The following is an 18,235-nucleotide window of genomic DNA, read 5'->3' as shown; positions in this document are numbered from 1 at the left end:
ATGTGACCACACATGTACACACACACACACACACACGTGCACTGGCCTGGAGCTGCTGGGCAGAGGCATGGGAGCACTGGGGCCCAGAGAGGTGGGGACAGCCTCTGAAGGTCACTCGGCCCGTGCTAGTCACATCCTTCTTCCCTCTGATGTCCCAGCCCCAGGGCTGCTGCTCAGGTATCCTCTCTCTGCGGCTTCTGCCCAGCCAGGCAGCTAAGGATGCTGGCCATCTGGGGTGCTCTGAAAGGGCTGACTGACCCACTCAGCCCCTGAGGAACTTGTATTTCTCTGCTCCTGTTCCATCTCCCCAGCATCTTACAGAGGGGGAAACTGAGGTCCAGAGAAGTTGTGACTTGCTCAAGGCCACACAGCCGGGAAGTGGTGGAGCCAGGAATCCACCTCAGGCCTTTGGCCAGGGAGGACTCTCCCCAGTGACCTGGGCTTCCATCAGCCCAGGCTAAGCTTGGAGGAATAGCTGCAAATCTTCTCACAGAGCCAGACTCCAACCTTGTAGGAGAACCATGAAAAAGGCAGTGTGGGACAATGGGACCTGGAGTCAAAGGATCTGGGTTCAAACCACAGATAACCTTTTACTACCTATGTGACACTGGACCTGTCCCTCGCCTTCTCTGAGCCTCCATTTGCCCTCAGTGAGATGAGGGCATCAGACTGGACTTTCGAGGTCCCTTCTGGCTCTAAACCTGTAATTCAGGGATGAACTGAATGCAAGGGCGAGGAAGGAGAGCCCAGCGCAGGCAGGGCTGGGCAGGGGCAGGGCACCTCATCACGCCTGTTTCCTCTTCCAAAGGACTCTGACTGACCTTTTGAAACAGCCCGGGCAGAGCCCCTCGGCCCCACTGCCCCCACCCCTGGGGAGCAGTGCGCAGCTGCAGATGGGAGACAGCCTGCCTCGGGGCTCCCCCCGAAATAGCACAGGTGAGTGGGGAAGGAAAGGGAAGGGGGGCACAGAAAGGGGGCAGCCCAGCTGGGCTGTCCCTCCCTTGAGCTCAGAGGACGTGCCAAGGGATGGTCTGTTGAAGGAGGAATGCTGACCCAGCACTTCCCAGCTCACATGGGCACGGGAGGTCCTGAAGGGGTTCATTCAGAGCTGGACATTAGGGCTGATTGGAAAGGCAGAAAATGGTCGTTCTTGGAATCTGTTCCCTGCCAGACGCTTCTGTCTCCTTCCCGCTAGCCCCCAGTATCTCACCCAGGGCTGCTCCCTTGGGTCAGAGGACCTGAGTGTCAGATCCACTTGGGCAAGTCACTCTGGGCCTCAGTTTCCTCGACTGGAAAACGAGCAGGTTGAGTCAGCTGGCCTCTGACGCCCCTTTCACCTGTCGATGTATTGACCTAATCTCTGCTGACCTCCGGGCTCACCCCTCCGGCTGCCTAATGAAATCTCGAATGGGAAGACCCAGGGGCAGCTGAAATGCAGGCTGTCCAAAGCACACTCTTTCTCTTTAGACCCTCCCCCTCTCCTCCCTTCCCTATTACTGTCGAGGGCACTGCCTCCTCCAGTCCCCCAGGCTCACAGCCGAGGAGTCACCCCAAGGCCTGTCGATTGGACCTTCTCAGAATCTCTCCACAGATGCTCCCTCCTCTCCCTCGACACAGCCCTCACCCTGCGGCAGGCCCATCACCTCACGGCCTGGACCATTGCAAGAGCTGCTGGGGGACCTGCCGGCCTCAACTCTCTCCCCCACCCAGCCCAAGCGATTTTCCCGCAGCCCGGGTCTGACCACATCACCAGCCCTACTCAATAAAGTCCAGGGGCTCCTTGTGGCCTCCAAAATGCCGTTTGTGGTTCAAAACCCTTCCTCCCTTCCCAGTCTTGTTACAACTCACTCCCCTACACTTACTCTTCAGCCAGGTGCCCCTGACCTCCTGGCTGTCCTGCCGACAAGACCCTCCATCTCCTGGCTCAGGGCATTCTCCCCGGCTGCCCCCCAAGCCTGGGTCGCTCTTGTCCTCTCTGATCCCGGCTGCCCCACAAACCTGGGTCGCTCTTGTCCTCTCTGATCCCGGCTGCCCCCCAAGCTGGGACGCTCTCGCTCCACTCCTGCCCAAGCCTGGGTCGCTCTTGTCCTCTCCACTCCTGGCTTCCACAGTCTCCTTCGAGACTCAGCAGCCCCCACCTTCCCCAAGAGGCCTTTCCAAATCGTTTCCTCTGCTCTCCCCTTCCCCATCCCCTAACGTCTTTCCTCTGAGATTGCCTTCCCCCGCTCTCTCTGTCTTGCATATAAAGCTGTTTGACTACTCCCCCATTAGAATGTGAGCTCCTTGGGGGCAGGAACCATCTTGTTATCTGTCTTTGCATCCTCGGCACAGTGACTCATACACGATTGCCCGTAAGAAATGCTAACTGACTGACCCACTTGTACCCCTGGGGGTGAGGGCCCGCCGAGAAATGTGATGAGGACCAGGACCTGCCTGAGGGAAGAGGCTGGGAAGGGAAAGAGCCCCATGCCAACCCATTCACCCCCCCCCTTTCCTCTTCTGCCCTCTGCAGACAAAAAGCACTTGAACCACGCCTCTCTGGGGACTCCCATGCCGCCCTCCCTGGGGCTTGGCCCTTCCCACGGACCCCGGCTGCACCCGGGCAGCAGCGTGGCCCTGCAGCCCGACTACATCAAGCACGCCACCCCGAAGGCCGCCGGTGAGTGGCCCTGCCCCTGCCAGGAGAGCTGACCCCTGGCCTGCCCCCTTCCCATCCCACAAGGTAATGAGGACCTCCGTCCTGGCCGAGCAGAGTCTTAGATAACCTGACTCAGGATTCTCAAGTTCCCTGCCCCAACGAAGCAACGTCTTGGTTACCCTAACCTGGGGTTCTAGAGCTCTGTCCTAACCACCCCTTTCTGGGCTACCTTCGCCTTCCCAACAATTTTCTCATTCTCTGCCCAGGCCAGACCCTCTGCCTATGGGCACTGCAGGTTCCTAAGTTAATTCTTCAAATGCATTTGGCTCAGCCTTCCTCACTTACCAGTCCTGTGTCTATCCCCTCCTCACCTCCATCCACAAGGCCCAGCCAGACCTAGCTTCACCCTCCTTCACCCTCCTACCCTAGGTTGCTCACTGCCCCCTGACCTAGATTTCTTTCCCCCACCCCCACTCCTACAGAAAGTACCTCTGGAGAATTCTACAAACGCTTCCCGTTGGTGGATGTGCCTGTGCCCAGCACCGTGTCCCTCCCACCCCGGGTCCCCAGGCACCACAAGGATCTGCCCCTGCTGCTGGACGGCTGCCCCTGGGCCACGCCAGGTCCCAGGGCCAAAGGGCTAAGAAGTGGTACTCGGCCATCTGCCTTGGGGCCGAGCCCAGGGCCCCCCAGCTGCCCAGGCTGGGCCACTTCTCGGGTGCCTCCTAGGACCCCCCGTGGGTCCCGGACCCAGCCCTCCCCAGCTCCACGGCGGGCTCCAGGCCATGTGCCCAAGCGTCAGTTCAGTTCAGAGCAGCTGAGTGAGGTCTTCAGTCACCAGCCTACTGGGGGGCCCCGCCATCTGACCACCAATAGCAAGGCTGAGGTCACAGTGTGAGGCCTCCCACTCCAGCTCCTCCTGGTGAGGGGCCTGCAGAAGCAGGGCTGGTGGCTGGAGAGCCCAGGCCCGGATCTCCCGGGAGTGACCGACCTGACGTCCTCAGCCCTTAGGGCCCGTCTGGGTCCCTGCACTGTCACAGATCTGGAGTCTAGGGAACTGGATTCTAGGCCTGACCGCAGCTTCTTGTCTATAGGACCCTGGGCAAGATCATTCCCCTCCGGGCCTGGGTCCTTCCCCTGGAGAATGAGGGGCTGGTCCAGGGAACGTTCCCTAGAGCTGCCTGGCTGCCTTCTGTCTCTGAGCCATCCCCAGGGCATGTCCCCTCCCCCAGCCCAAGGCCAGACACTCCCTGGTTGGCTGGGGGGTCACCGAGCTCTGGCCTGTTTCTCTACTTCAGTATCAAAGACTGCTGCCCTCGGTGGGATTTGGAGCCTGCCTGGCTCACAGGTCCCTTCTGTCCAAAGGCCCTCTCGACCTTGGGCCTAAGGGCAGGAGTGGGGAGGAAGAATGGGGCTGGGGGCAAGAAGATGGAGGAAAGGGGGCGGTGGAGAGCAGGAAGCTGCATCTATCTGGGGTCCTTTGTAAATAAATCCAGCCTCCCCCCCTCAATAAACATGGCTTCCCCAGGAGAGGAGACAGGCTCTTAGCTTATTATGATTGTCTTAGAGTTTTCCTTCCAAGTTTCCCCCAGATGGGAATCTCCCTGCAGAGAACAGCCCTGCCCCTGGCCTAGCCCCGTACTTCATGATGGCAATGGTGGGCTGGGCCAAGGCCAGGGGCTCACCCAGAGAAAGGAGAGAGGGTGCTGCAGCCCCCGGGGCCAAAGCACCAGCCTGCCTTCCCCCAGTAACTACACAGAGAAGAAAAGCCTGCGTTCGAATCCTCATTCTGCTCCTTTCCATGTGACCTTGAGTCTGACTCTCTCTCTCTCTCTCTCTCTCTCTCTCTCTCTCTCTCTCTCTCTCTCTCTCTCTCTCTCTCTGTCTCTGTCTCTCTGTCTCTCTCTCTCTCTGTCTCTGTCTCTCTTCTCTCTCTCTCTCTCTCTCTCTTCTCTCTCTCTTCCTCTCTGTCTCTGTCTCTCTGTCTCTGTCTCTCTCTGTCTCTCTCTTTCTCTCTCTCCCTCTCTTCTCTCCCTCTCCTCTCTCTCCTCTGTCTCTCTCTCCCTCTCTCTTCTCTCTCTCTCTTCCTCTCTCTGTCTCTCTTTCTCTGTCTCTCTCTCTTTCTCTCTTTTCCTCTCTCTGTCTCTGTCTCTCTCTCTCCTCTCTCTCTCTCCCTCTCTCTTCTCTCTCTCTTCCTCTCTCTCTCTCTGTCTCTGTCTCTCTCTGTCTCTGTCTCTCTTTTCCTCTCTCTCTTCCTCTCTGTCTCTCTCTCTTCCTCTCTGTCTCTCTCTCTGTCTCTCTGTCTCTGTCTCTCTCTGTCTCTGTCTCTCTCTCTCTCTGTCTCTCTTTTCCTCTCTATCTCTCTGTCTCTCTGTCTCTCTGTCTCTCTCCCTCTCTCTCTCTCTCCCTCTCCCTCTCTTTTTCTCTCTATCTCCATTCTGCCCCACCCTGCCAGTTTCTCCCCCTCAATCACTAACCTGATACCCCTTTAGGCCTACTGTGGGGCACTGAGGTGAAGTCATCAAGGTCCGTGCCCTCAGGGAGCTTATAGTTTTATTGAAGAGACAAGAGTCACCCCTGAAAAGTGTTGTGGGAGCAGTCTGTGATCAGAGCAGGGCTGAGGAGCTGTGGGGGCAGTGAGGGTGGTGAGGGCTCAAACAAGGCAAAGATCCATTCCACCAGAGAAAGATCAGGGCCGACTCCCTAGAGGAGGTGATGTTTCAGCGTTCTTGAAGGACAGATAAGAACACCAAAAGGTGTTTGGACGGGAGGGACAGTGAGTGACCCGGTCTGCCTAGGGCTAGTTTAGAAGGCCTGGAATGCCAGGCAAGTAACGAGGCTGCTGTCATCTTAGCACCATTGCCTGCATGGCCCCTGAGGCCTCCTCCTCCCCGCAGCCCTGAGGAAGGTTACCTCCCTCTCCATTGCTTACCTCTTTCCGTGTTCTCTTGGCAGCAGGACGGTTTGGCACGGGGCCCCAGCCCCTCTTGGGCTCCAGGCCAACGAGGCCCTGCAGCCACCGGGTCCATCTGCTTGGCTGACAGCTGGTGCCCACAGGAGCAGGCAGCGCCCGAGCAACTGTGGGGCCTCTCCCCTTCCCATCCAAGGAAAGAGTGGGAGGGGGATGGAGGGGTGGGAGTGGCCTCCCTGAACCCCAGGAAAGTAGCAAAACGGAAGGAAACACACATCTGAGCTCATGTGCATGTGCCCGAGTGTGCCGAGACAGGGACAAGGCAGGATTCCAGACAATTTGCCAAGAGGATACCCAGCCCCCCCAACATGCCCAAGAAGTACAGCCTGGATCATGGGGTTGGGGTCTCCCAGAGAACTGGGAGAGACCTAGAACATAGACTGTCAGAACAGGGAGAAGCCTTAGAACATTAAATGTTGGATCGAGAACATAGAATGTCAGTGCTGGGAGGGCCTAAAGAACATACAGTGTCAGAGCTGGGAGGGACCTTAGAACATAGAAATGTTGGAGCTGAGGAGAACCTTAAATGAGGGGAATATTAGAACAACAAAGACTCTGAGAACGTGGAATTTTAGTGCTTGGAGGGCCTCTAGAACAGGGAATGTCAGACCAGGGAGGAGGCCTCAGAACAGGGAATGTCAGGGCTGGGAAGGGCCTTAGAACAGGGAATGTCAGAGCTGGGAGGGGGCCTCTAGAACAGGGAATGTCAGACCAGGGAGGAGGCCTTAGAATAGGGAATGTCAGGGCTGGGAGGGGCTTTAGAACAGGGAATGTCAGAGCTGGGAGGGGCCTGAGAACAGGGAATGTCAGGGCTGGGAGGGGCTTTAGAACATAGAATGCTGGGAGGGCCCTTAGAACACCAAATGTCAGAGCTTTCAGCTCTGACCTTGGAACCAGGAGGAAGCTGAGGGAATCTTGCCAAGCTCCCTTCTTTCAAAGAGAAGGCAGCAACAGCCAGAGAAGGGTCTTGCCTGCTCTGGAAGGTCATGGGCCATCTACTCCTGGGATGATGTGATAGCTGGCTGGGAGACACATTTAAAGGGTGATGTTGAGCTAATTTTCTATTGTGGGGCACTGACCATGCTGGGAAGGGCTCTGAAAGCCAGGTTTTGTGGGAACCTGTTGAAGGAATCACAGATACTGAGGTAGGTTAACAGGGGCCGAGAATACTGTCTCCTGCCTCCCAATCTGTGCTCTGCCTTCATGAATGGTTAATGGGGGAAATTCAAGCATGTGACAGACTACTGGTTACCCCCAAGGGGGGAGGGGGTGGCAGGTGGCCTGCAGCGGAGGGAAAGGTCATGGGCAGGCCCAGGGTCTGAGGAATTAGAGAGAGGCAGACAGGGCAGTACCAGGCTGCTTCTCTGAGCTGTAGGGAGCTTCCCAGGTTGGCCTCATGGGACCCCAGGCTGACCTCAGGGCCCGGACCCCCTGCTGCCTCAGCTTCCCCCACCCCTAGCAGCTGGGGTTTAGCTCTGGAGAGCTGGGGGCGGGCAGGCTGACTCATCCACACGCCAAGGACAAGGAGCTGCTCCAGCAAGAATAATGAGCGTGTCGCCCACCCCCAGGGCCCCCCGCCTACCCCTCGTCACCCTCCTGACGCAGGAGCCCAGCATGGGTGACGGTGATGGCGGCTGGGCAGGAAAGAACTTGGCGAGCTGGCCCCGGTCCAGGGGAAAATGACAAGGACGGGGAAGGGCCCGGAACCGTGCCCCACAGTCAGCCAGGAGAAGGGCAGGGCGGTTCAGCAGGGAGGACTCTTGGGAGCAGGAGAGCTGTCATCAAGCACTGGAAGGGCCTTCAGTGGAAGAGGGATTGGCCTGGGCCCTGGCCCGCTGCAGAACCACAAGTCAAGGGGGGAAGTTACGGGCAGATTTCAGGATTCAGCATTTATTAAGCACCTGCTGCGTGCAGGGTCCCAACTCAGGTTCTGAGAGAGATAGGGATGAAATACAGGCCAGTTCCTGTCTTGGAGGCTGGACTCCATGGCCACATCACGGGTTCTATGTGCTCTGAGACAGAAGGCAATGGCCAGCCACCCCAGCACATACATATCCCCACTTTCACCCACGTAGACTCATGGAGCATTGGAGCCAGGACAGAACTTAGATATTATCTAATCCAACCACTTTGCTTTATAGATGGGGAAACTGAGGTGGGACAGAGGCACAAGCTGGGCTCTAGAGGTGGAGGACTCAGGTTCAAATTCACCTCTGATGTTGTAAGATAGACTCTCCCTGACCTCAGTTTCCTCACCTGTAAGACAGAGCTAAGTTAGATGCCTCGAAGGTCCCTTTTACCTCTAGGGCTGTGGTCCTCTAGAGTAGATTCAGGAGACAAAATTCTAGCTCTGTCATTAATGCATTGGGGAAGCCACCCTCCTCTTTGGATCTGGCTTCTTCCTCTCTACAAGATGGGCCTGAACTGGAGGACCATGAAGCTCCCCCCCCAGCCCTGACATCCTCTGTGCCAAGCTCCCCCCCAGCCCTGACATCCTCTGTGCCAAGCTCCCCCCCAGCCCTGACATCCTCTGTGCTAAGCTCCCCCCCAGCCCTGACATCCTCTGTGCTAAGCTTCCCCCCAGCCCTGACATCCTCTGTTCTAAGCTCCCCCCCAGCCCTCACATTCTCTGTTCTAAGCTCTCCCAGCCCTGACATCCTCTGTTCTAAGCTCCCCCCAAGCCTTGACATTCTGTTCTAAGCTCCTCCCCAGCCTTGACATCTTCTGTTCTAAGTTCCCCCAAAGCCTTGACATTCTGTTCTAAGCTCCCTCCCAACCATGACATCCCCTCTTCTAAGCTCCCTCCCAGCCCTGACATCCATTGTTCTAAGCTCCCTCCCAGCCCTGACATCCCCCGTTCTAAGGCCTCTCCCAGCCCTGGCATCCCTTGTTCTAAGGCCTCTCCCAGCACTGACCTTCCCTGTTCTAAGCCCCTTCCCAGCTCTGACAGTCTGAATTCTAAGGTGTCTTCTAGTCCTGTGTTCTATGACTTAATGAAAGCACAGAAATGATTCTTGGATGACCACAGGCCCTGAAGGTGGGCTGGGATCTGAAACATTCGCCAGAAGGTTCAGGGACTGGATGGGGACTTTAATGTGTCTCCGGATAGTTGGGGATCTGCTGACCTCTGGTGGTCACTTATATCAATACACCAGAGTTAGGCTGGCGCTGGACATGTCAGCTCAGGTAGGCTTCAGGAGTCAATAGAACATTTATTAATCACCGGCTCCCTGCAGAACCCTGCAGGACCCTGCCCTCCCCACCCACAAGCACCCCTCTCTCAAGGGATTTCCAGTCTAGGAAGAGCCTGGGCGACAGGGGCTGTAGATTCCAGAGAATGGAGGAAGAGTCTACTCAGCCCCATCATACCTCACCCCTTCAAGTTAAGATGCTTTTGCACATGATGGAGCCCAAGACCCGGGCAAGACTGTGTGGGCATGAGAGCCCACTGGGAGGGAAATGGGAGGGAAACGCCCTCACCTCTCTTCTCTGCAAAATAAGACTTTGGGTCATTTTTACAGATGACGAAACTGAGGCCTCAGAAGGCATAATGACTTCTTGGGGGTCACACAGATAAGTGAGTACCAGAGGAGAGATCTGAATTCAGCTCCTCCAAGTCCAAGGCTTTCTCCACTGTGCCACACCAATCCATGGAACCTTAAGCACTGGAAGACAGGTCAGAGGCTAGCTCAAAATCATGACACCTTCCTGTTCCTTTCAGTGAACTCTTATCAAGCACCTACATTATAGGCTTTGGGGAGAGGTACAAAGTTTACAGAAAACAGGCTCCCAGCCCTCCTGAAGCTTGCAATCTAGTAAGGAGAAAGGTCAGTTGTTTTTCTAGTCATTTCTGACTTTTTGTGAGCCAAAGTGGGGTTGTCTTGGCAGAGATACCACAATGGTTTGCCATTTCCTTCTCCAGCTCATTTCACAGATGAGGAAACTGAGGCAGATGGGGTGAAGTGACTTGCCCAGGGTCACACAGCTAGGAAGTGTCTGGGGGCTAGATTTGAACGCAGGAAGATGAGTCTTCCTGACGCCAGGCCAGCAATCTGTGCACTATGGGTGCCTAGCTGCTCACTAACATAGACCTGCCTAATACACAATACAGAAGAATGGAGAAGTGGCCCCTGAGCTGGGATGCCAACCATGGAATGACGACTTGGCACTGGAGGGCCTGGGTTCGAATCCCACTTCTGACACCTACTATCTGTGTGCCCTTGAGCAAGCTGGACCAGGTGGTCTCTGCGGGCCGTCTAATTTTGAATCCTGGTTTCAACAGGCAAAGGTGAGGAAAGAGTGCCCCTCTCCCTATTCTGGGGACAGAGGGCACGGGGGCCATGCTAGCAGGTGAGAGGGGCCAGATCAACACCGGGGAACAGCTAATAGTCCTACTTAGCTGGAAGGACAGGAAGAGGAGTAGAGTAACATTAACAAAGAAAACACTAGCTCATGAAATTCGCATTTTATCCTCCAGGCAAGAGGAAGTCCCTGGAGGTTGTGATTTAGGAAGATGATTTTGGCAACCATGAGAGGGATGTACTGGAGAGGGGAGAGGCTGGAAGCAGGGGAGGCAATGAGGAGGCCGTTGTCACCACCATGGAAGAGAGAGTGAGGCTCACAAGGTCCGCCGCTCTGCTCCCCTGAAATCCAATTCGTGCTGGGGAGGACGGAAGATGGCACTAATTAAGTGCCTCCCATGTGCCAGACTCTGTGCTAAACACCGGGAATACAAAAAGAGGCAAAACACGGTCCCTGCCCGCTAATGTGTGGAGGGAATGCCGCATTTGGAGGCAGGGGACGCAGGTTCAAATACCAACTCGGCCACCTGGGTGACCGTCGAAAAACCACTCACCCTCTCTGGGACTCGATGTTCTTATCTGTAAAATGAAGGGGTTGGGCCAGACTTCCTCCCAAATCCGTGATTGTAGGCGTGATTCAGGTGGTTTGGGCCTGCGGGAGCCTGCTGGCTCCATTAAAAGAAAGGTGGAAGTTGGAAAAGAGGCCAGGAAAGTTGGGGGGGGCAGGGAACAGCTGGTGAAGCTAGAGTCTCGGAATTAGAAGGCAGCCTTCCAGACACTTGGACAAAGCCGTGCCTCTGCTCCCAGGGAGTCTTTTCTCCCCCCGCCCCCCTGCCCTCTTTTCAGCTTTGGGGGCTGCTCAACAGGCGGTTAGACATACAGGACTCCAACTTCGGGGAGCACTTGGGACTCCTAGACCATCTCCCGGGTGCACAATGGTTGACTGCTGTTCTGCAAGCCGTCATCTAGCTTTCACCTAACCCGGTCCTGCGACTCAGCTATCCACTGAAACGACCCATTGTAGTGTGGACAGTTTCAGTCTTCAGGAAGGTTTTCTTTATTCTGGCCTTTGAAACGTCCACCTGTTATTCCAGTACAGCGCGGTTTTGGGGGGATGGCAGAGGGTAGTATCAAGATGACCATCTCTCCTACTTGCCAACCCTTCAAATTTTAAACATCAACCTCTATCTCCTTCATCTCTTCCCTTTTCCAGGTTAAATAGGCAAATCCTTTGAGTGATGCTTTAAAAAAAAAAATCTTAACCAAAAGTCCTTGGGGCAGGTGCTAGCTGGTCAAGGTCCCTTCCCCAGTGGGGCTTGGGAGGGCCTCTCAAAGGGCCCTGCTGGGTTTCCACCTCCTTTGCCATAGCCTTCTAGAATCTGAGGTCAGAGTTCCAATCCAGCCAAATATACCAGCTTCTTTAGAATCCTCCCCTCCCCACACTCTTTTTTCTCATCTAAATCATTTGCATCACCAAGGGTTTTGCTAGTCTCAGGCCAAGGGAGCGCACCCAGTCCATTCTCTGACCTCTTTTGAAATTGGCCCTCCAGGAGCCTAGGGTGGAAACTAAGTCCAACCATCCATCTCCCTTTCCTATCTACAATGGTATGGTGAGCATTTTTTTAAGTCCTTTTTTTTTTTTAATCTTGGAGGCAATGGGGGGTAAGTGACTTGCCCAGGGTCACACAGCTAGTGCTTTGCGTCTGAGGCCAGATTTGAACTCGGGTCCTCCTGACTCCAGGGCCAGTCCTCTATCCCCTGTGCCACCTCGCTGCCCCCACTGGTAAGCATTTACGAAAGCCCCTACTTACCACATGCCAGACACAGCGCCAAGTATTGAACAGTACTAAGGATGAAGATGGTCCCTGCCTCGAAGATCTTACATTCAGTATTTGTCACAAACTCGAGCATATGTTTGGGCCACTTCCCTGCCCATGAATCTTCAGCGGCTCCTAACAAGCCCCTCAGGTAACAATCCAGCTCCCCAGAGCGGTGTCTGAAGGCCTCCACCGTCTTCTGGCTCCAGCCCATCCTCCCAGACGCATTCCATATTTAGTACCATCTCCTCTCTTCTAGCTACATGGGCTGGCCACCCAGGCCTCCAGGCCTCTGCCCCTGCTGTTCTGCCCTCCTCCATGGAAGGAATAATGCCTTCCCTGCTGCCTTAGAAGCCTTGGCTTCCTTCAGACCTACAGCAAACCTCCAGTAGAATGTAAGCTTGAACGTGGATTTTTAAAAATTTTGTTTTTTCTAAAAGACTCATGATGGAAAATGCGCACCACATCTAGAGGAAGAACTATGGAGTCCGAACGCAGATCAAAGCATTCTATTTGCTGTTCTTTTTCTGTTGTGTTTTGTTTCCTCTTTCTGGCGGTGCCTCCTGTTGGTTCTAATTCTTTCTTACAACATGACTCATGGGAAGACACGTTTAACAAGAATGTATATGTAGAGCCTGTACCAGACTGCGCCGCAGGAATGAGGAGCGAGGAGGAGAAAATTTAAAACTCAAGAACTTAGGGAAGGGCTTGTTGAAAACTAAAAATAGATTAATAAAAATGAGTAACAAAAGCCTGTTTCCGCATCACTTGACAGACCTAGCACAGTGACGTAACAGGACACTGACACTTGCTGGCTAACCTCAATCGTGTCATATTCCCAGTGTCACTGCTTCCTCCTGGTTTGTGAGTCGGGAGGACTCGAGTTCAAATCCAGACGCTGGGCCTCAGTTCTCTCTTCCGTAAAACGAGGGGGCTGGGCCCCTGGGCTCAGCAGTCCCTTCAAGCTCTCTGCCTGGGATGCCCTGGCAAACACTAGGTCCAGGACAGAGGCTCTCTTTGGAGCTGAGCTAGTCACCTGACTTGGAGAGAGGGATCCCGGGGATGCCTGCCCATGCCCCCCACATTCTCTCTCGAGGCACTCAACCCAATTAACTCCTGTCTTCAGAGCCCTCGCCACAGGGCCCCCTCCTCATCAAAACGTCCAGGTCCGGTCAGCTGGGAACCCCGCCTCGACCAGCCAATTCAAACCTGACGTGGGGAGGAGGGAGAAGACAAAGGACAGGACAGGACAAGGCCTGGCCCAAACCAGAGTCGGGTCACAGGAAGCAGACAGGTCCTCAGCCTCCCTCTCAGGCCAGGGAGCCGCAGCACAGAAAAGGCCAAAGGGCGAGAACTTTCCTGGGCTGGGGCTTCCAACTAAAAGAGGAAACGGGTTCAAACCGCAGCAGGAAGGTTTGGGTCAGACACAGAGAGAACTTAGGGCCCCTGCTGGGACCCGGCCACGGGCCCGGGACCAGCGGCTGGGACGCCTGCTGTGTGACCTCGGCAGTCACTCGACATCCTGGAACGAGAGGCTAGACCAGGCAATCTCGAGGCCTCCTGGCCCCAGATCTAGGGTCCTCAGGGAAAGCAGGACTCGGCCGGTATAGAGAAGGCACAGAATGAACACACACATACGCACACAGACACCCCCACATGGAGCGACCAGTGAGACCAAGCTGTGTTTATTGACTACCCCAGACAAGGTGCATGACTGAACATAAAAAAGGTCCCTCTGGGGAGCTGAGCCCCCAGCCTTCCTTGGGGGGGCTAAACAGCCCCCCAGTCCCAACACACAAACCTGCCCCCCCACCCCCACCCCAAACAAGGCACATATGTATATACATAAAACAAACAATGGGACTGGCGCTGAACCCATAAATAACACAGAATACAAACGGGTCCACAGACCCTCCACGTGGTCAGTGGGCTGGGGAGAAGCCTGAGACAGGAGAAAGAAAAATCAGCAAGGACATCCAGTGGCCTGGACGGCCCCTTGGACAGTACAAGGTTCCATTTCCTCTATCTCTGCCTACCGAGTAGCAGGCAGGCTCTGCTTGGACCCTCCACCAAAGTATCAAGGGCAATGAAGGCCAAGGGTCCCACACGAGACTGTCCCCTCCATGCTGGAAGGGCCAGACCCCACCACCTTCATTTAAGGGGCTGGCCCAATCCAATCTTCCCTGAGCCCCAGTCCTGTCTCCAGATGTTCCCAGGAGGTGGGGTTGGGCACTATTGCCCAGACCTCCTTCCCTCCCTTAAGCCCGAGGACACCCAATGGCCTCTAGGAAGTGGCTGCTGACTGACCCCCAGGTAACCAAGGCTCCAGGGAAGGTGTCTGGTCCATGGTGAAACCAAAGCTACAGGTTTGTGGTTCTCAAGGGCCTTTGGTCACTGCCAGCAGCCAGGAGACAAGGCCTCCCAAGCCACAGAACAGCCAGACCTTCCAGCATGACAGGGACAAACCTAGCCCAGAAGGGCCTTCTACCCAAAGGTTCCCTCTGACTGTGGGTGAAGATGGCCCGGTACTAGTGCCTGTTGGACATGTCTGTGATGCTCCATCTGAGGGTCCACAAACCCTGGCCTCCCCAACAAGGACAAAGCCAGCCCTGGGCCGCTGCCCTGACCTGAGAGAGGAAGAAAATAGCATCTTTGTCCCAAAAGGTGGGCCCTGCTGGGCACACTCCTCCTGGGCGTGGGGGGGAAGGTGGAGGGGCTTTGAGAGCAGCCTCCTTCCGGCCCATTCTAGAGCCAAGAGGACTGGGGCGGGGGGGCCCAGGCCCAGGGAGGCAGCTGGGCACACACCAGGGCCCAGTCACAGTCACTGAAGAATTTGGGCTAAGAACAGAATAAGGACCAGGGCACCCCAGGAGTGGAAATGAGACCCCCGGCCCCACCGTGCAGATGGTTCCACTGATGGTGCCACGGGGCCATCCTACTACGCTCCAAGGTGCCCTCCCCCTTCAGCATCCACTCGGACCCTGATCGCCCTGCTAAGTGGAGAGAGCCCAGAAGAAAGAGACAGAGAGGGAAGGAGGAAGACAATTAAGGAGGATACCATTTTTTTTATAGAAAATTAAAAAAAGACGATTTTATTTCATGTTTGCCCTGAGGACTGCCTCCCCTTCCCCCTCACCCCCACTTCTGTGACTCCCCAGGAGCTGGGCTCTGGACTACCACACTCACCCCCCACAGCTATCACTTCTAATACGGGACAAACAACTAACAGCTACGTCAGAGACAGGAGAGGAGACAGAGCGAGAGAAAGAGGGGGCTACCGCACCCCGAACGGCTCAGCAAACCAAACACACAAAGCCAGAGTAAAAACCGTCGTGTTTACAAAACACGCACTTTGACAGGCGCCCAAAGCTGCCCTGGCCCGGCATGGATGGACCGAGGGATGCCTGGAGGGCCGCTGCCTGTGCCTGCGCACCCCCTTGCCCTGCGGCTTGCCTGCTGCCCCCCGGTCTCTCCTCCAGGCCCCCACCTGGGCACCAGACCACCAGAATCTCCTTCCTCAATGAAAGATGAAACTCTCCAAGTTTCCTGGGTGGTCCCAGACCAAAGGAGCCCAGGGGAGGGATGGCTGGGCAAAGACTGGCAGCGGAGGTGGCAATGACCAGCAGCCCACGAGCCCCAAGCCCCTGGCCTAGACGGTGTAAGCAGGGGTTCAGGACAGGACAGGAGAGGGTCTGAGTGGGGGAGGGGGGCAGAGCTGGGTTAGGAGGCCGCGATGGCAGTACCCCCGCTCAGCTTGACGAGCATCTGCTGGCAGTCGCTGCAGGAACGTTTGTCTCCGACTTTCTCAAGGGTGCGGGCAGCTTCCGCCAGCAGCACCGCCCGCTGGCCCGGGGACGACAGAAAGGACAAAGGCAGGTGGCGGCAGGCCAGCAGGATGGCCGTGGCCCGTTCCCGCTGCCCGGGCAGGGCATCCGCCTCTCCTGCGGGAAGGGACCCTGGGTCAGCCTCAGGATCTGACACCCATCCCTCCCTGCCAGGAACTCCCAGGGGCTGCCCTCCTCCCCCCAGGTGGGACCTTCCCCACGCTGGGAGGGCCGAGGCTGCCTCACCGTGCTTGGTGGTCCGGGCTGTGCGGCGCCGCAGGCTGTGCTCCAACAGCTGGTGGGTGCGGGTGGGGCTGGCGCCAGCCATCAGGCGCACCGTGGCCTCATGCAGGAACACCTGGGGGCAGGAGGGGGCACACCTAAGCCTGGGCAAGGACATGTCCAGGGCCTTCCAATTCACTCTCCAGCATCTCCCCCACCCCACCCCAAGGGGCCTGTGTGGAGCAGGCCAAAGGTCATTCAGCAACGGGAGCCCAGAGTAAGGGAGGGAACAGTATCTGTCGAATGAAAAGCTGTACTGGCCTTCCTGCTGCCCTCCCAGGACCCCGGGGGTGCCAACGCAGGGACTCGTGGTCACTCACAAAGCCCACGCCCTGCCGGGCTCCCTTTCCTGCTCTGCCCCCTCGGAGCTCTGCTGGGAATGCCCACTGAGCCGGCCTGCCCCACTGTGTATGGCTTGGGTGCGATTACTGATGTGGCTGAAGGGGCTGGCATTTACAAGTCCACGTTTACGAGTCATATGAGGACCATACAACGATCCCGGAGCAAAGGCCTGGGCTCCTGGGCTCAGACTGGTGCTCAGTCTGCAGATGCTTCCTCACAGGGGGCACAGACATCGCCAAACTGGTTTTACAGATGGGGAAACTGAGGCTATGCAGTGAAGTGGCTTGCCCTGGACCCACAGCTGGCAGGTGGCACAGTGAGGATTCACAGCTGGGGCTGGTTCTCTGCACTACAGCCCTTCCTTCTCCTGTACCCCAGGGAGCTCATGCTGTGCTGGGCACCCTCTTAACACGTGGTCACTACTGCGGTAATGATCTGCCAGGCCACCCTTTCCCTCCTAAGGTGGCCACGCCAGACCCCCAGACTCGGGCCCACTTGGCCCGGGGGAAGGGAGGAGGGCCCCTGGTCCTTACTTTTCGATAGGCCGGCCGGAAACTGTGTGCCAGCCTGCGCAGGCTGCCCAGATCCCTCTGGAAGCCCGCGAGCTCGGGGGCTGAGGCATGGCAGGTCTCTCCCAGGGCTGGGCTGGAGCCTGCCTGCTTCTGCCACAGGGTGGTCCGGAGGGACAGCAGCAGGTCACAGGTCAGCAGCTGCACCACCTGCAGGGGGCCAGAGCAAACAGGTGGGAAAAGCGGTGAGCAGCCCGGCCCAGACTGAAGTGCCCCAGAACCCAGGAAGCAGCTTGGGAGGGGAGGGGACAGAGGCCGACCATGCAGCACCCTCGTGCCCGCCCAGGAGTTTTGGGGGCTCCTTCCAGCAGGGGGCCTGGCCCTGGGGATGCTCCTCTCCACGGGAGCCTGGTCAGACCAGACAACCAACCAGTCTACGCCAGCACCAGCAGCAAACAGACTGGTGCTGGCATAGACAGAGGACTGGCCGGTGAGCCGGGAAGGGAGGGCGGGAGGCAGCAGGGCCTGGGCTCTACAGCCGTCCTCCTCCTCTTCCTCCTTCGTGGATAGATGGCCACAGCTGCTACTTGCCAACCTGACCAACAGCTTCTGTGCAGACCTCTCCCCACACAAGGACACCCCGTTCTGCACCCGGCACATCCAGGTCCGGCAGATGGAGGCTCTGCAGCCCTAGGTGCGGCACGGGGCAGCCTCCATATCCTGGTGTGTGTGTGTGGGGGTGGTAATGGGAGGCCAGGCAGGTTGGCTCTGGGCTATCTTGGGGTGTCCCTACAGAGGGAGGCTGTCATGCCTCACCCAGGTGGGTACTCTGCTATGGAACCATGCCCCATTCTCAAGTTTTCCCTTTGCTTGGCCCCTGGCCCCAGCAGCAGGCTCAGGTCCAACCCTTCTGGGCCTCTGCCAGCTCCCCCAAAACACCGCCTCACCAGGGCTGGCCTGTGAGAGCTCAGGACAGGAAGCGGGGGTGGTGGCGGTGGAGGCAGAGGCGGCGGCGGCGGCGGCAGCAGCGCGGGCCTCTGGGATGCACTGTGGGAACATTGCACGGCCCCGACACGACGTGCAATGCAACTACAATGCACCACAGCCGCTCGCAGGGGAACTCTGCCCGGGCGGGCAGGGCCCAGCGTGCCCCCCGAGTCTCCCTGCTGGGACTGAGGAGCGGGGGAGGGGCCGGCCATGCTGGGGAGGAGGTGGGGCACAAGGCCGGGCTTCTCCCGGAGCTTTCCCACCTCGCCCTCCCTCCCGCTGGCAGCGCCGGAACCTTACGTGGGTGAGTCCCGCATCGGAGGCCGTGCTGCTGACGTTGAGGCTGCCCCACAGGTGGCCGCTGGCCCTCTCGCAGTGACCAAAGGAACTCTGCTGCGCCTCGGCCTTCCCCGAGAGCGAGGCGTGCATGGCCCGGCAGACGTAGAAGACGGCCTTCACCAGGGAGCTCCTGGGAGGGAGGCAGGAGACAAAGGGGGGCTTCCTCTGAGCCTCCTCAGGGGTTCACCTCCCTCCCCCACCCCTCCCAGCAAAGACAAACCACAA

The 18,235-nt window shown here is 57.2% G+C and overlaps 2 protein-coding genes across 4 annotated transcripts in view; one reads left to right on the top strand and one right to left on the bottom strand.

Moving 5' to 3' along the window:
- SHISA8 (shisa family member 8) overlaps nucleotides 1–4,166 on the top strand; it is a 32,904-nt gene extending 28,738 nt beyond the window's left edge. Inside the window, exons 2-4 of the mRNA XM_020982289.2 lie at nucleotides 809–936; nucleotides 2,513–2,659; nucleotides 3,121–4,166. Coding sequence (XP_020837948.1) covers nucleotides 809–936; nucleotides 2,513–2,659; nucleotides 3,121–3,536 — 691 coding nt within the window. The 3' untranslated portion in view covers nucleotides 3,537–4,166. The remainder of the gene's footprint in view (nucleotides 1–808; nucleotides 937–2,512; nucleotides 2,660–3,120) is intronic.
- Nucleotides 4,167–13,384: 9,218 nt separating this feature from the next.
- SREBF2 (sterol regulatory element binding transcription factor 2) overlaps nucleotides 13,385–18,235 on the bottom strand; it is a 46,402-nt gene continuing 41,551 nt past the window's right edge. For 2 of the 3 annotated variants that reach the window (XM_078147667.1, XM_078147669.1), the window contains exons 16-18: nucleotides 17,972–18,140; nucleotides 16,709–16,894; nucleotides 13,385–15,909 (exon numbers count right to left, since the gene is read on the bottom strand). In XM_078147667.1, the coding sequence (XP_078003793.1) occupies nucleotides 15,448–15,909; nucleotides 16,709–16,894; nucleotides 17,972–18,140 (817 nt within the window). In that variant the 3' untranslated portion in view covers nucleotides 13,385–15,447. The remainder of the gene's footprint in view (nucleotides 15,910–16,708; nucleotides 16,895–17,971; nucleotides 18,141–18,235) is intronic. The other variant, XM_020982752.2, reaches the window with a different exon arrangement.

This window comes from Phascolarctos cinereus, unplaced genomic scaffold (genome assembly GCF_003287225.1).
Source record: "Phascolarctos cinereus isolate Bilbo 61053 unplaced genomic scaffold, phaCin_HiC Scaffold_1;HRSCAF=81, whole genome shotgun sequence".
In the NCBI taxonomy this organism is placed as follows: Eukaryota; Metazoa; Chordata; class Mammalia; order Diprotodontia; family Phascolarctidae; genus Phascolarctos; species Phascolarctos cinereus.
This window is presented reverse-complemented; position numbering and strand designations above follow the sequence as displayed.